We start from the raw sequence: 18,938 nt of genomic DNA, 5'->3' as shown, positions 1-18,938 counted from the left end.
CGTTGGTCCATAACTTAAATATTTTATTTTGATAAATTTTAAGCAGGCAGGATAACACCAAAAAGAAATTCGCCTGACACAAATTGATAAATAGAAAAATGAAAACCAAAACATTAGCAAAAAAGGCATGCATTGCTAAACAAAAACTTGATAAGTGTGTTCAAAAACGGCCAGAATACAAATTTGTATACAATCAAGTAGGCCGACATGCATACTCTTAATCATCAGCGGCGTGATTATAGAGCAGCCATCGATGATACGCTTTGTTATCTTTCTTCGCTCTGTAAATTTCACTTTATTGTTACTTAACTCGGAGAAATTATATAATAATAATATCAGATAATGCAAGTTTTTCATTTTCGGATGAAATATTTTTCATGTAAAAAAAACTAATAACTTTAAAATCAAATATTTTCTGTAATTTTATAAATTAATATTTTTCCATGTTTTTATTATAGTATAAATACCTTATTTACTTATTTCTTCCTACTGGCGCTGTATCTCATCTTAATAAATTCAGCATAGCCATTTTGCTATAAATACATATTACTTCCTGGCTGTAAGAAACGCCTTTTATTTTATGAGGAGAATAAAATAAAGTCATGTGATTAATCTCATGGCACGTTTTTACAATTTCTGGACACTCTTTTTACTACGTGATTCTTCGAATCACTTGAATCACCAGTGAGTCTGTCTACCCTCTCAATTGATTTACTTACGACTTTACAATGTGAAAAGAGAATAAATATCAAAATGTGTTATAAATGCTAAGCTCTTAAAGGCGAGTGAAAAAAAAGTCTTATATTTTCTTTAAATAAAAACTTTATAAAGAATTGATTAAGATTATATTCTACCTTTATGAAAAAGTGAAATTTGAATTAATAATTGTCTACTTCCATGGGCATTACTGCTTGACAAGAAGAAAAGCAAATAATTTATAGTTATTTTGAAAAAAAATGCGGTTTTACCTGAAAGGAAATTTAATATACAAAACTTTTATTCAGACTTCTTTATACCCCAAATACTAGATTTAGCCATGTAGCGGAAAATGTAAAAAGGCAAATAAGATGCTTATCACTCCAACTAAATATTTAATATGTGACAACATTCTACTCCATGATTCTTTTATTAATCAAAGTAATAACAACGTGGAGCAAGTTCAAAGAGCGAATAGATGTCTTGTTTGGCATCTCTTCACCTTCGACACCAACTTATAAAAATAAAAGTTTGTAAAACCAAGCAATCAAGTAAAAAGTACCGCACTTCTCAACTTTTCTGCTTGCCAGAACGGAAAGAAGATCTTTTCTCTCTTTTTCATGCATATAAAGCTCACAGGAAGGAAAAGAAGGAAGTTTTCCTGAAATCTCTTTTTAAAAAGTTTATTGTAAAGAACAAGACACCAAAGACCAAAATTGCTTTATAAATTCTTTAAAAGCGCAAAATGCGACGCTTTGAAAAGACCAAGAATAGTCTAAGGTAATTTTTACGAAGATTTGTTTTTAATATTTTGTACCTTCCATCTCCATAAATTATTCCGGCGATGTAAAAATAAAAGATTTTTCGTGCTCTGTGCTTCAACAAAAATGCAAGAATGCTTGATAGTTTTATTACAGAAAGGAATTCGGCATTTTCTTATAGATAAATAGAACTTCGAAGCTCAGTTTTCAGCAAAGCTAGGGAATATGAAAACGAAAATGTAAAATCTTTCGAACTGATATCGAAATACATCCTTTCGATTTAGAATATTTTCGTGAAACTAAAGGATATTTTAATGCTATTGAAATCGGCAAGAAGAAGTTTACAGTATCAAACTGTATATTGAAAGAGGGGGAATTCAGGGTATTTCGGCATTTAAAATCAATAATAAATTTTCATTTAGAGCTTGCAACAATTATTGACAATAAAATGCAGATGTTCGTTGTTAACACAATATAATAAGTGGTTTATATATATATATATATAGTTATAAATTCTCATTTTCCACTGACGTATTTATAAAATGTTATTTTCTCGTCGTACATGACAGTTCTTCAATTCAAGAACCAAGCTGTAAATATCTTTATAAACGTTACAGAATTTTCCTTGTGGCCACACTTATGCACAGAATATATTTTCACAATCCCAATGCATATTTGTGTAAAAATTAAATATGCAAATGTAGCATTAGTTAACCTGTAACTGGACACATGAATGTCTTCACGCAGCCAGAGACATGAAGTCAAAATGATTCCACTGTTATCTTTCTTTGTTGTCTTTTGTAAACAGCTTTAGAATTTATTTTGGAAACACAATACATCCTGGAAATCATGCAGTTACCAAAAATATTAAAAATGCTAAATGTTATAATATTAAATGTTGGAAAGATGTTGTAAGAAAAACCTGATCAATCTTTTAATGAATATTTACTTCGTTTATATATTACGGAATTATACTAATGCTAATAATTGTTAGAATTTAACAAACAAAAATAAAGAATATAATATTTTAAAATATTATTTTAAGAAAATTTTTTTATTCTTTTTGCATTATTCAAATTAAAAGCATTTTCAGGTACATAAAGTCAAGGGTCTCCATAAATAACAACAAACACTTTGTAAAAGAATAACTCAGTTGTGCCGGCGTCTTGGCTTAGAGATAGCGAGTCTTTCCCGTGGTCTGGGCGTTCCGGGTTCGAGTCATCGTTCTGGAATGGTACTTTTTACCATGTGCTCTATCTGTGAGTTGTATGAAAGAGCCTCCATGTAAAAAGAGGTTGGGCAGGCTGGTATGTGAATGTCATTTTCATATGAGCCATAAGTCAGACTTCTGCCCTCGGGTACTCAGGGGCCTTTACTCTCAGAAGCTACTGGACAAACTCTGTTTAAATCGTTGACTTCATCAGCGGATTCGTCTATGTCAAGTGCTATAAGTAACAACTTAATTTGGTTGTACTTGCGTGATCATACTTTGCGACCATACTGCTGAAAGAACAACTTGAAGGTGCTAATGAGATGATTGTGCTGATGGGCAAAGAACCACGTGACAATCAGCGCTAATTAACAATGTGGAGTCATTGTGATCCCGTCTCAAGTTGCTGGTTAATAAAAGCATGTATAAATTATTTAACATATTTTTCGAGGAAAAAGTCAAGAAATATTCTTTGAATCAAAACGAGTTTCTTTCAGATTCTTCAGTGCTTCATGTCACTGAAGAATCTGCTCAAAGCAAATGTCAACATTTTGAAAATACGGGAGACCAGTGATGCAAAAAATTGCAAACGCTGAGGAACCGTTGGTGACTCAATCATTTTAAATAAGCGAAGTTTTGCGACTAGTAAATATTTGAGAAATTCTAGTCCCATTTAATAGTGAGATATATGAATCTGAAAGTCACAGATTGTTCCATGAAAGATTCTTAACTTAAATTTTCCATCGTGAACGAAATGATTTTTTATAAAATACGCAATATCTGATTTAGGCTCTTTTTTTGTATATTAAATATAGCTTATGAATAGTTAAAATGAAATCAACAGTCCATATTTGTAATGCACTTGAAATAATAATATGCATTTCAAATTTAATGTTATGGTTCGTTAATATTTTTATTTTCTTTTTCTTCCAGTTATATATTTTATTTGGTAAATATTTGTTGTATATAAATTATTCAACTTGTGTGGTTGATTATTCTTTCCTTATATTTGAAATCTTTCTTGAAACTTAAGAAATTATTTAGTTATTTATCAATATTATCTTTACAGTATGCGAGATGAAAGGTGCTTTCTTTACATTTGATCACAAAATAATGATGAATAAAATCTTGAAGAAAAATATCACATATATGCATACATACATACATAAGTATAAATGAAAAATTCAAATATAATTGTTATTTTACTTATGCCTAGGAATTATCTATACATTATAAATGTGTGGGTTAACTTAACGTATTTTAGTATGTAAAAATAATTATGATTTAGTAAGTGCTTTAGATTTCATATGTTGCCAATTGTTTGATTAGTTTAGAGCTGCAATTAAAAATTCAAAACCGGATACATAACTGAACAAAGGTTCTTTTGGAAATATTTTGCAGTTTTTTTCCCCTTTATATATTAATGTAATATAATATATAATGAGTATGACTTCTGATTTCTTGTATTTGAATAAGTTCAGAATGACTGAGCAAATAAATATAGATTCTAATATCAATAATTAATATCAATTCAATGGCATTAAATATTTCAATTATAATTGGGATTTCATTTATTGAATATGTACAGAGAGTTTAGTATATATACAATACCAATAGATGAAATTGATGAAAATGAAAATATAATTTTTTTTAATAATATATCCAATCCATGATGTTCTTTAAAAAATTTAAATGCCGGATTTCCTGTTCTTTTAAATTTTAATGACGTGTTAAATGTCTATTTACAAAATATAAAATTTTAATTTTCCTTATTTTTTTTTTATCATTATTGAAAAAGTTCTTTCACAGTGATGTTACAGCAAAGAAACTGATATTTAAAGTGGACCATAGATAACTTGCCATTAGCCAAAAAGATCATTTCTACAGGTACCCCCGTACAATATCCAGGTCCCAGAAGTATCTTAACAGTATTTTAAATAAATTGAGCCTACAGCGATGACAAGAATGAGACATTGGCTCAAAGGGCAGAAACATTTATCCACTTATCTCCAAAGTCTCCTTTAAATCAGCATCTTGGAACAGGCTGGATATAATTTTTGCAACTGGCCATGGCCGTTTCACTTCTTACTCCAAGTGGTTAAATATTAAAGAATCGGATCACTGTGGCTGCGGTGAAGTAGTCGATCCCCTTCATTATGCCACTAGATGTTCTCACACAATATATTTTCATTTTAACTAACCTACCCCCGATCTCGAACGAACCTGTTGGATCAACGTTATGGGAAACAAGATGTCCAAAATTAAAATTAGAAATCTTGTTTGTTTCTGCAAGACAATGGAGAATTAATCTTCCCAGACACAAGCCCTGAATAATTTTTTGTCTCCTTCCTGAAACAAGCCCTTCTCCAAGAAATATTAACTTCTTCAAATTTCCTGAACTCATACTCCACACCAAACAATCCCTTTTTCATTATTATATTGTGTATAGGTATTATTTAGTTTACTGTATATAAATTTTAACATTTATTCTTCTTAAATCTTTTCACGTATGTCCCTTCAACCGACAGGGATTATATGTTTGGGGATATTCTGTGAAGAAAAGAAAAAAAAAAAACTAAGGTAAAAAGGCAATAAGCTTAAATGCTAAAAGAAAATCAATTCTTCTGTCTATACAATTTTTTCTTTGCATACACTTTGCATGTAATTATGTTAAACGCTTAAATATAATTTTCTCTTTACTAATATAATTAATGAATTTTATGCTTATGAATATCTAATGAAATATTAATTTGTCCGTTTCATTCAAAATAACTAAAAATTTTGTCGCTATTCTTATAATAAGTGAAATAATATTTAACCTTGGGAAACAAGTTTAAATTAAATTAAATATATTAATTCATCAAGTAAATTATTTCCATTATAATTTTTTTATGAATTGAAAAAAAGAATTAAAATCAATAAAAGAAAAATCAAAGCTGTTTAAATATATAATCAGGATAAGATTTAAGATGTGCCTTATTCTGATCTGTTCTAAATTAAATTATTTATTGAAATGTTATATTCATGAATAAAATAATATCACTAGAATAATTTAACTTGTGATTAGAAACATTTCTTGCACACACAAAAAATGAAAATCAGTAAATACTTTCTTTGTCAAGTAAAAACGAATTTCATTTTAACTGAATAATTCCTCAAAAATAATTAAAATAATTGTTTCAAACGAATAACCACAATATTGGTATTACTTTGTACTTAATCAGAAGAAATTGCAGCAGTTAGATAAATAAATTCGAGATTCCGGTTTTCATGAATTTCATTTTGTAAGGAATATATTTAAAAATTGCTTACATGATAAAATTTATCACATACAATAATGTATTGATCCTTAAACGAATGCTAAGAATTCAATTAATTTGTTTCAGTTCTATTAACTAATTTCATTTTGTAAGGTTCCAATTAATTAATTTCATTTTGTAAGGTTTCAATTAATTAATTTTATTTTGTAAGGAATATATTTAATATTGCTTACATGATAAAATTTACCACATATATTAATTTATTGATCTTTAAACCAATGCTAAGAATTCAATTAATTTATTTCAGTTCAATTAATTAATTCATGTTGTAATGTTGCAATTATTAATTTTATTTTGTAAGTTTTCGATTAATTAATTTCATTTTTTAAGGAATATATTTAATATTGCTTACATGATAAAATTTATCACTTATAATAATTTATTGATTCTTAAACTTCCAGTTAAGAATTCATTTAATTTGGTATTTCTAACCATTCATTTTTACATTTTATTATTATTTTTTTAATATTTATTATTATTCAAGTGAAAACATTGAATTAATCACATACTGTCCTTTAAAGTAACATAAAATTCATTTTACTTAATTTTTTTTTCTGAAGATTATTATTACCTAATAGACATATTTCTATGTTTATACATATTGTAGATATTCTTAATAACTTCTTAAAATCAATTCTTTAAAAATATATAATACAAATAAGCTATTTTTAAATTTTTACATTTAAATTTATGGAAAGAATTCAACAAATGTGGCTAATTCTGACGTCTCATTTTGCACATCCTTAGTGCAGTTCCACTCGAAGGGAACCGAACAGATCTCCAATATTGCGCAGACATCCCAGCTGTGCGCCAGTTGAGCAGTTCCGAAACAAACTTTAACCTCTAGACCTTGCTGAACCAAGGTAGTCAGGTGTATGAAATATAGGCTTAATTACCGCGGTAGTTATTATTTAGTCGTTAGAATTGCTGGACTGAGTTCAAATGCTTTGCGCCTAATTAGTTTGCGCTATTAAAATCCCCTTTTAAAGTACAGAGGGATTTAGGCTAAAGTTTCGCTGTGCGCAAATGCCATTAAATTGCCTCTGTGATAACGCATAGGAGTGAATACTTAAAGAGTGTTAAACTGAGTTAAGCTGTGGCTTTAACTCCGGGGAAATCGCAAGTTTTTACTCATGAGTAAATATCTAGGCTTCTCTCCCAAGAACAATTTTATTTGTTGGTTAGTAAAGTGGATAGAAAAATACATCATGAATCAGCGGAAAAGCTCTTCTGACAATTACAAGGATTTATTTTATATTATGCTAATGAAATGGGGAACTTGCTTATGCGCGAAAAAGTTTTCCTTTGTAATTCCTTTTTGATAACAACCCCATGTTCCTTCTTTCATTATTTTTATTATTTCATTATTTTCAGTTGATATGCATAGGAGATTAATTGATTGCTTTGTTTAATGAAACCTTTTACTGAATTTTTTGTTATTTAAACCAGTTTGAATATAAGGTATTTTTAATTGATTTTACTAATATTTTTGCCAAATTTATTCAAAATTTGTATTTATGTAGCATTTTATTATTCAAAAAAATTCTGGTTTTGTCATTTTATAATATGTTTTTAAATTGGTGTGTACATAATGAACAACTTTCTCCAATTACAATACAAAAACTGTGAATCGAAATTTAAAGAATTTAATTTACAATCATAACTGTGAATCGGAATTTAAAGAAAATGAATCTATGCAAATTTTATTTTGATAAATGTCAAACTTATACAAGGAATATATTCTATGTTGCTTATTTTATGTTATACAAATAATGATTTATGTAGTTAAATTATTGGAGTGAAATATTCTACGACTTTATTAGGTCAAGGAATAGCGAGACCATTCCAGAATACCGAAGATTCATAATAAGTTCTAGTGTTTGCCACATTTTTTTCTCAAAAGAAAGGAGGGAAATGAAACATTCTTTCAATTGTTAAATTTTTACCCATAGAAGTGAGATAGCCTGTTAATATTATTATTTTTTCTTATTCCTTCATTTTTGAATAAATACAAAGGCCATAATTCAAAACATTTTAATTTGGAATGCTACCATATCAATGTAATCAAGTAATCTGTAATTATAATTAGAACGAATAAATGCGATTGAACATTCTATTAATAGAAGTCCTTTGTTATTAAACTTCTAGATTATTCCAGAAAATAATCTTAAATATAATGTCTCGTTAGAGAAATATCAGCTTTGTTCACATTTGTCTTCAAATTATCGATTTCGGAGATAGTTTATATTTGTATATATATGCTGTATATAGAGAGAAATGTGTAGGTATGTTAAGGTATTTGCTAATTTCTAAGTATTAATTTATTTACGTTGCAAGGCTAAATCTAAAAACAATTACTTCTCAAAATTCTTTAGTGAATTCGTCCATTTATCTTACGATATGAGAAATAAATGCCAGGGGAGCTGCAAATGGAACTGTATGAAGTCATTCCATCAAAATATTTCGAAAGAGATAAATAATGCATAATATTTTAATTAAATATCGTTAACATTGCAAATATGATTGAAGATTCATTATTAAATATCAAATTATTACATTTGAAACATTCTATATGCGAATTTACTTGCATCTGAAAAACGTGCAATGAATTATTTCCCATTTTGAATTTTTACTTTTTAAGATTACTATATGATACAGTTTTTATACGCATATGAGCCATGCGCATTCAATACTTTTAGATTTCATCGTATATGATAGTTAACATACTTTTACTGCAATTTTATATTGTTGATTCTTGTGCATTCCTTTTACTCCCAAACCTGAGATAAAAGATTCCATATAGAGAGGTAAATTATTTATGAAAGCAAATAAGAGATTCACAATTTTATCCATCATAGATTTTTTAAAAATCTATGCTGAAAATTATATATTCAACCTCGTGATTTCTCAGAATCATATACTAGAAAATAGTGTTTGTAGTTTTCATCTTGAAGAATTCCGTTTGCCTTTAAACTAATGTAAATTATTTCAACCTTAGCTCTCAATGCATTCCTTCAATAATTGAGATTTAATAAAGTAGTAATGGGAATTTATAAAAAAAGAAATTAACTATTTGCATTGTATTCCAGTGACACAATTTATTTGTTGCCGGATATTTCTCTTGCACGTAATGCTTTAAGAATTTCATTCTTTTGTTCCTAAATGTGTACTCTCACTCTTTTTTGGATCACATTTTCTATCTCTAACTGAAGGAGGATATTCAACATGAAAAGGTGCATTTTAATTATCTATCTAAGAATTGAAGAAAAGATAAATAACTGAAAGAAAAATATTTCGAAACAAATAAACAAACCACTTATTTATTTAGCTCATTAGAACCATTTTCCAGTTTCAGAATTAAAATGTTGAGAATTATTTCTGCTCAGAAACTTTCATTTTAATATAAATTTCTAGAATTTTACGACTTCAACCATTTAGTTCCTTGATATAATGTGGTCAAATATATTCTAGCAAAATGATAGATCTCATTCGTCTGATATCTTTAAATCTGATATCAAAAATATTACATTACATAAATAACTAGTAAAATAAAAGGGCCTAAAATTTTACGAATAAAATGATTTTTTTCTTATTAAATGATAAATGATAGTTCAATTTGTAATTGTAAATACATGAAAACCAATAAAATATCACAACAGTATAATATTCTTATAGATTTTCGATGTAGATGAGGGCTATTTTGGAACCATCCTCACTGTTTTGGACATTTAATGAAGTCACCATTCGACAAAACTATCCACTTTTCATATTTCCTTTTCTCATTTAATTGAATATGCTGTTGATACTGTTAATTGAATACAGTTGAAGCAACAGTCCTCTTACTTCGAAGTTAAGGCATTTCTAGCAGTTCACATTTATACCAACTGTTATGTAGAATACTCATGAGCACAGAGCATTATTATGCTCATTTAACCAATGATTCAATATTAGTATGTCTGACACATGTCTGTTAAAATATTTTAAGCAAAGTGATGCATCAAACATTCCTGAATATCTCATAAATGCAATTTCAATTGATCGTACTACGTAAGTATTATACTATTTCCAAAGTCTTGCAGAAGGTATATATATATTTAATCGAAATTCACACAGTTCTATAGACTAATAGACTGTAATCAAGATATAATAATATTATTAGCTTTCAATCTTCCACAATATCCAAGTGCTTATCATGATGGAGATTTGCACGCATTTCGTCAATCTTTCCCCAACTGTCAGCAAATCGACTATAATGAAACAGCTAAGACATTCCTAATGCTCTTTATATCAAAACCTCTCAATTTTCCACAAAAAGGATTATACTATATAGGATTTTGATATAGTTTTCCACCATTTAAACCATGTGTATCTCTCGATAAAATATATTCTTGCAAGAAAAAGTCACAAAGTCATCATTTTCTAGCTGGAAATGAAGGTGTTTTTGTCAATTAAAAATTCCCTTCTTCTATAAAAATATTTTCAAAAAGTTTGAAATATTTATTGTTGAACACTTTGAAGAATTTGTAACAAAAGTAAACATTTAGAATATTTGTATGACCATTGCTCCCTTTCTGTTTAAATTACTTTTCTTTAAGTGTCTCTGTAAGTTCTATGCTTGTTCGCTTAATGTAGAAATTTGAATAATGAAACATTAAACTTTAAAATTTAGCAGTTTGAAAGTGTATATAGTTTACAGAACTAATACATTACAGTATTAATTTTACAAGCTTTTCGTGATTACAAATATGCAGCATCGAAAGTTAAATTTCTAATTGCAAAAGTAAGCAGAAATTATTATAATTATCAATAGATTCTTCTATACATAATTAATACATCTTCCTAGAATAATAATAAATATATTTGAGAAAAAAGCTGTAGTTCAAACTCTATATTTGTAGCAATATACTGTTTACTTAATCCATTTCACAAAAATTAACTAAACTACGGCGTCTAGACAGTGAAGCTATTAAAAGAATCATTTATTTGAGCTTATATTTTTAATGTCTCTTTCATTCTAAATTTGTTCGTGCCATTTCAACTTGTTTTTTTTGTGTCGTGCAGTTAGAGAAAAATTTGGAAACTTGTGCATTATCAGACAAAGGATAAATGTAATGTATCCTTTTGAACAAATTAAATTTGTCTTTTATTTTGTAAATTATTATTTTAGGGCATTTTTTTTCAATTTTCCTTTTAGTGCATTCTTTTAATGTTTATTTTTATATAAAAACATTTGCAAAACATTTTTATATAAAAAATATTTGCAACATGTTGGAAATATTTATTTTAACTAGTTTCCGAATTGTTTAACATTTCCCAACGTTGAACATTAGAAGAATTTTTAACAAAAACAAACATTGAGAATATCTGTATGAACGTTGTTCTATTTCTGTTTAAATTACTTTTCGTTAAGTATTTCTATAAGTTCTATGTTTGTTCGCGTGATATAGAAATTTGAATAATGAAACACTCGACATTAAAAAGGAGCAATTTTAAAGTGCATATAGTTTGCAGAACTAGTGAATTATAACATTAATTTTACAAGCTTTTCGTGATTACAAATTACAAACTAGGGATTAAAACTAATGTATGCAGGAATTGTCTGGTAGATTGTCTACATTGTTTAGTTATATTCCTATTCTGACATACAATTCTTTAGGTCTACTATATTCTATATATAATATTTTGAAATTATTAAATTATTATCGAATATAGTTTGTATTCAGTCAGGGAATTTATATTTGTATTCAATCAATAAACGATATCTAGAAATTGTTTTTTGTCTCAAAATTAAAGCAAATGATTCAAATTTAGCAAATGTGCGTCTGCTGTCTGTTATTGCTATAAAACAATGGGGCATTTTTAAGAGGCATGAGTCTGAAAAGAAATAGACACCCCACTGATTTCTTCACGTTCCTGCGCCGGCACTTAACTGTTGAGAACTACTTTCTCCCTGCAGCAGGCCTTTCTTTAAGTGTACAGTTGTTAGTGCCCTTAAGATTTAGGTCCCTCTGAGATGGCCATTTAGTCGTAATTCCTCTGCACTGACTCCTTTGCTACTAAATCCTCAAACTAAGGATTACACTGGGCTGCCTGCTGAAAAAATAAATATGGAGGAAGGACTACCCTAAGTGGTAATCTGAATCGAAAGACAGTTCGGAAAGATAAGGATTGGATTCCTCCGATAAAAGTTTTATTCCGGAGAATTACAGGATGAAGCTAAAGCTAACATCATTATAGAGATGCATCTATCGCCGGAGCAGAACTTCTTGCACTAGAGTTTCGGAGGAAAATACATGAGATAAGGATGTTTCCCATTTGGATCTGAGTGCAGAAATTTGCATTGAATTTTCTTGCGTGATATTCCATTAATGTTACAGAAATAGTAAGCGAAGCTGAAATAGGAAATCGGAAATTTTAAGAAATGAGTTCAACGCTAAATCAAGCATTATTGTTTTTCTTAACAACAAATTCCCATGTATAACTGAGTCAGTTTATTGCCGCAAATTGTAATACTTTTATGCAACTAACGATGTATTATTATGACATGAATTATTTTACCATTACAAATCGTTGTTTCATTTCATTTAATTTGATTTAAATAATATCTGCGTGTTATTTTAAATATTGCATGATTATGAAAAATATAAGTGAACATACAATCCTCTTCAAATCTAACGTCGCATTTTGATTTTAGCAGATTTGTCATTTCGTTAGCGGAGCGAACAATCTCGAGAACGTTACTTTAATTGCTACTGCGTTTTAATCAACTATGCAAAAACACTCATCCCGAAAACGAATTCTACCGTCATGTAATCTTGATTCTTAACCAATCATAGACGAATTCTACAGTCATGAAACCTTGATTCTTAACCAATCATAGACGAATTTTACCATCATGTAACCTTAATTCTTACCAATCATAAGTCTTGCTGATTTTCTACGACTTGCATCAAGCAGGTGATTCTTGCGATTTTAATTTCTATAATTATCCATGTCTTTAAGTGTATACTATTTTAGTACACAGGCAATTCCGGAAAATACCTTCAAAGTTGATATAGAAATACGACCTCAATTTTTGTTTAAAGAAAACAAACTATGATATATATTGATTTGATTGGTGACCCAAAGAAATGCGTGTACCAAATCAGACATTTAAAATACAATAAATCTCTGTACTTACCAGTACTGTTTAATAAAACTTAAAACAAACTATGTTTCTAATTCGGATTCATTGTTTTATAAATATAAATAAACATTATGCAATCTTAATTATGCAAGTATTGAAATCAACAATTTATATCTCTTCTGGGCTAATTTGTTTTCTTTAATAGCAAAACGATTCAGAAAAATTGAAACAATAATAAAGAGAGAAAAGGTATAAAATAGGAAACAGACCCACGAAAGCACCACAGCATAGTGAAACTTAATAAAAAATTTAAAAAAATGCGGCCAGCTTACATGAATTGTAACTTGAAACAAATTAGTTGAAAGTGGCTAAAACTATAGACATGCAACAGTATTACAAGAAATTTTCATAAATAGCTGTAATTTTAAGCAACCACATTTCTGTAATTTCTGGCGTATTTAGTAATAAAAATAAAAAAAAATCAGAAAAATATAAAATTTACCATGTTTTTAAGTTCCTTAATACTGTATGCCAATTCATCATATCAATCTTAAAAGAGATAAATAAAATGTATTTTGTATTAATATATATATATATATATATATATATATATATATATATTCAAAATTATTAAAAACATTTTAATATTTAATTTGGCTATATTTTTAATTTAGAGCAGTAAAAGTAGCTCCCGGTTTCTTGAGGAAATAATGCAGAAATATGAGAATTTTAATATAGCAAGCTGTGATATGACAACAAACCTATATTTTTTAATAGAAGATAATTAATACTAAATTAAATGATAGATGATATAAATTTTGATGTCTTTACTTATTGTACAAACATATCTTAAGATGCATTAGGTAAATTACTGTCTAGTTATTTGAAACCAAATTAGTAAAACAATGTTTTAATAACAATCTTTATTCGCTTTTTTACTGAACTTACAATGGAAAAATAATATAGTTTTAGAAAAACGTATACTTAAATTTAATAGAATCTTCATCCGCGACGAAAAGCTACCCATTATGAAAGCCTCACTTAGATTTCTGAATATTTTTTTAACAATAATTCGAGTCTGACAAGAAATTGGTCTGACAATAAATAAACTATCCAATTTTCATCTCTGAAAAAAATATGTCAAATGAAAGTTTCGAAAGTTATATTTTTCTTTTCTTTCCAAAAATCATTCCCACAAGAAGAAGATCCCTTTTTGTTGTTTAATTTTCAATTTGATGCTGTTCTTGATAATTACAAGAGATTAATTTCTGTATTCTGTAAAAAACTATAAAAGAAACAGAGTATGATAAATAAAAGCATATTTTTTAATACGTGATAAGAAAATATGAGGATGAAAACGTTAAATACAATTAAACTTTCATGTGAGTGATTGCAGAAATATGAAGCTCACAAAATATATTCTTGCTAGAAAAAAGCCACAAAGTCATCATTTCCTAGCTGAAAATGTAGGGGTTTTTTTTTCTTTACTATTAAAAATTTTCTTCTCGTATAAAACATTTGCAAAATTGAAATATTTATTGTTGAACAATTCTGAGAATTTGTAATAAAAGCAAACCTTTAGAATAGTTGTATGGACATTGCTCGCTTTCTGTTTAAATTACTTTTCTTTAAGCATTTCTGTCATTTCTATGCCTGTTCGCTTAATATAGAAATTTGAATAATGAAACACTGAACTTTAAAAATTAGCAGTTTTAAAGTGTATATAGTTTATACGACTAATGAATTACAGCATTAATTTTACAGCATTTTCGTGAATACAAATATGCAGCATCGAAAGTTAAATTTCTGATTGCAAAAGTAAGCTGAAAATATTATAATTATCACCAATTTATTCTATACATAATTAATACATCTCCCTAGAATAATAATAAATATTTAAATATATTTCAGAAAAAAACTTTAATTCAAACACTATATTTGTAGCAATGTACTGTTTACTTAATCCATTTCACAGAAATTAACCAAACTACGGCGTCTAGACAGTAAAAACTATTAAAAGAAGCATTTATTAGTGCTTTTATTTTTAATGTATCTTTCATTCTAAAGCTGTTCGTGCCATTTCGGGCTGTTTCCTTCTGTCATGTAATTAAGAATTTGGAAACTTTTATATTATCGGACAACGTATAAATGCTGTGGATTCTTTCGAACAAAATAAATTTATCTTTTATTTTATAAACCATTATTTTACTACATTATTTTTCAATGTTTGTTTTTTGTGCATTCTTTTAATATTTATTTTTAGCGCATTTTTTCAATGTCTTAGTGCATTCTCTTAGTTTATCCTTGAAATATATTAAATTCTTTTCAATTAACAAGGAAAAGAATCAAAAATTCCCTCTTAGATTTTTATTTAAATAAATGACTGATTTAATTATTTCGAAGTATCAAAAATAAATTCATTAATAGTGTTCTTGGATTTCTATTAAAATGTTAGATTTTTTTTTTACCCTTATAATTAACAAAACAAAAAGAAAATCATATAACTCAGCAATTGCGGAAATTATAATAAAAGTAAAATTAGAATTATTTAAATATTCAAAATATTTTATTTAAAAAATTACCTTTTTAATAAGAAATGCTTTTATATAATGCAATTTCCATTTTAATTTTTTATAAAATATTTTGAGAATTAAAATTATTTTATGCAATATTTCTTTAAATAAATTACTGTAATGTTTTATACCTAAAATCTATTTATCTTTTTAACTTGCATTTTTAGGAACCTATAAATAATTTCTATAAAAGTCCAATTATCACATATGTTGAAAAATAAATACAAAATTAATAATATTTGCATTTTTTCATTCATAAATCAGGAAGGCTATTCCTTTTTTAAATATGGCATAAGTGTATTGTGTTTTTTTATCACACTACTACTGCTTAATATGTGGGATAGTGTGTCCTATTTTTTATGATTTGTTTGCATGCGGTTATAAAATATTTTGGATGCAATGCTGCAAATTCAAATCAGTTATTTTTATGAGTATTATAAAGAAATTATGCAAGAATAAATCATTTTAAGCAATGACAACTCAAGAAAACTGAGCACGAAACTTGTGTGGCTTATTTTTGCAATTGATTTCATATTATGCTATTGTACTGTAGATTTTTCTTATGTTTGAAATTTTTTAATTCCATTACCAGTCATCATTATTTAGCATATCAGAAGTATATATATAACCGTTGCTAACTTAATACAAAGATTCTTTTACTTTATTGTTTCTTTGTAAATTAAGGATATTCATAGCTCATATTGATCACGCCTATCTTTTGGTATTCTTATAATATGTTTCTTATATATTTTTCTAACGATTTTTACAATAAAAAGATTCTAATTTTCTGACATCATGAAAATGGTATTATTCTACTAAGCAAAAGAAAATAAGATTAGCCTTCATTGAATCGTTTTAAAGATATGTGACTACAATCAGGATGCATATTTAAAAAAAAAACATTAGAAAATAGTTATATATTTTTGGATATTTGCATGAAAAATATTAAAAACATCTTGGAAGCCAAAATAGATTAGTTAAGTGGCAAAAGTTTTTGAAAATTAGAAAAAAAAAGAGGGAGGGGAGGGAGATTGGTCAAAAAGAGTACAAAACAAATGTATTCTGGTTTAAAAGTTTATCACAAAATTTACTTAAACTTTTGCTCATATCTTGAGAAATATATAGTTCCTGAATTGAAAAATAAGCTGTATTTCTATCTATTCTTTAAATAATGGGGTTCCATTAATAAACGACACGAAATTTGCAATTTTGAAACACTAAAACACCAATAAAATATTTCTAGATGAATATATTACTTATCCTCTACTTCAGAAACTGCATATTGAGAAATTACTGTACCAAATTTGAACAACAAATATGCATTAGAATTAAAAATTTAAGATGTTTTTTGTAATAAAACAAAGATTAGAACTTGAAAAAATAGCATCTAAAGATCTAAACATATAAAGATGCATTAAAACGTATGTAAATGTAAATATTAAAAAAAGTGTAACTTCCCGAAAAATAGACTTAGAAATAATATTCCACCTATTTTTTAAAAAAACCAGGTCAAACACTAAAAACATTAAATGAAAAACTCATAATTTCTCAAAAAAATCGACTTTTTAACATAGTTACCTAGTGTAACTGCTCGCTAATATTTTGCTTTATATTGACAGTTACTCCAATGATATGGATCCCAAATCAACTTGTTGGAGCGCCTATTGCCACCGACATTTTGCTCCAGTGCAACCTGGAATCTCACCCTCGGTCAGTCACCTACTGGATAAGAGAAGGCGGTATAATGGTTCTCACCAATGTGAAATACAAGATTGAGGTGCAGCCAACAGTGCTTTACAAAGTACAACTGAAGTTATACATTCATAACCTGGAGCCAGAGGATTATGGTTCATATACTTGCGTTGCCAAAAATTCGCTTGGAGAGACTGAGGGTACAATCAGACTGTATGGCAAGTGACCTTTTAATTTAATAATTTTTTTAGAATTTAATATTTTTACGATATTCTGCAACTTCCGAAAAAGACTTGATTTTAATTTTGTGAATATCAATTTGTATTATAAAAGGATTCATTTATTTCTGATTATGTATAATTAACCTTTTCGACCAATTCTTTTGCTTGATTAAAATATTAAGTCTGATATACAAATAATTCTTTCGTCCATAACCGATGCGAAAGCAAGATTTCATTACCCAATAGGGAAACTGGGACATATATACGCATTAGGGCTGAAAGGATTATGTCAGTATTGGTTCCTTTATAAATTTCAACTGTTGCAGTATATTTTAGAATTCTGTTATACATTAATGTGTATTTTTTTATAAAGATACATGCTTTCTTTTTCTATTTATCATTATTTCGTTCTTTTTAATGGCTCTTTTGTAGCTAATTAAGAAATTTCCAACTAATAATAAAAATAAGTATTAATTGCTAATTATGGCAAATGAGAATGGTTAATCATAGCATATATTTTAAGTAGAAGCAAACTTTTGGACAAAGACATTTTCAAAGAACTGATTCGTACCAATCGTCGGCTGTAATCTGAAATGTTGGATTAGTTGTCTGGCCTACCTTTGGTCATTCTCCAATTGGTCTCTTTAATAAGAGACCAATTGTTTATTTTATTGTTTTATTTTTTTGTTTTGTTTTATTTTAAACTTCATTTCAAATAGCGATTAGCGTTCTTTGGAGTTGCCAGTAACGGAAATTTGTGAGCGTTTTAAGAAAAGCCAAACTAACAAATTATTTCATTATGTACTTTTATTTATTTATAGAATTATTACATCTGTATTTGATAAAAAACTGTATTTGATTAATGATATTCTTATTAATGATGTGTGATTCAAAAGGAAAACGAAAATCTGCAACATCACTATTTGTCTACCAATTTATGAAATACATCAACCGGAAGAGTATTGTATTTTGAAATTTCAAAGTCATTTCAGTATTTCGGATTATTGCGAATTATTCCTTTTTTTAAGGAAGATTACAAGTGAAAAGTGGAATACTATTTTTTAACACAGAATTTTCAAAAATTATTTATTGGATAATAATAAGTTGTAACTGATTAAAGTTTAATAATTGGAGAATTCAGCATAGCGCTCAAAACTATTTTCAGCCAATGTTAGAGTTATTGCTATTCTTTGGGATGTTCTGTTAAATTCCTCAAAACTTTTTAATTGTTCTATTATCTTTTAGTGAGAAATTTTCTGTTATTTATTTTTAAAATGTTTTATGAAGTGTTTGTCTTTTTACCTCATTACCTACTAGTTGAAGTTATTTCCTTATTTAT

The 18,938-nt window shown here is 27.6% G+C and overlaps 1 protein-coding gene across 2 annotated transcripts in view; it reads left to right on the top strand.

Moving 5' to 3' along the window:
• Positions 1-18,938, top strand: part of LOC129969261 (neurotrimin-like) — a 226,947-nt gene that overhangs the window by 189,175 nt on the left and 18,834 nt on the right. For both annotated transcript variants that reach the window (XM_056083734.1, XM_056083733.1), the window contains exon 6: positions 17,306-17,596. In XM_056083734.1, coding sequence (XP_055939709.1) covers positions 17,306-17,596 — 291 coding nt within the window. The remainder of the gene's footprint in view (positions 1-17,305; positions 17,597-18,938) is intronic.

Source organism: Argiope bruennichi, chromosome 5 (genome assembly GCF_947563725.1).
Source record: "Argiope bruennichi chromosome 5, qqArgBrue1.1, whole genome shotgun sequence".
NCBI classification, from domain to species: Eukaryota; Metazoa; Arthropoda; class Arachnida; order Araneae; family Araneidae; genus Argiope; species Argiope bruennichi.
The sequence above is the reverse complement of the archived record's forward strand: the minus strand, read 5'-3'. Positions and strand labels throughout refer to the sequence as shown.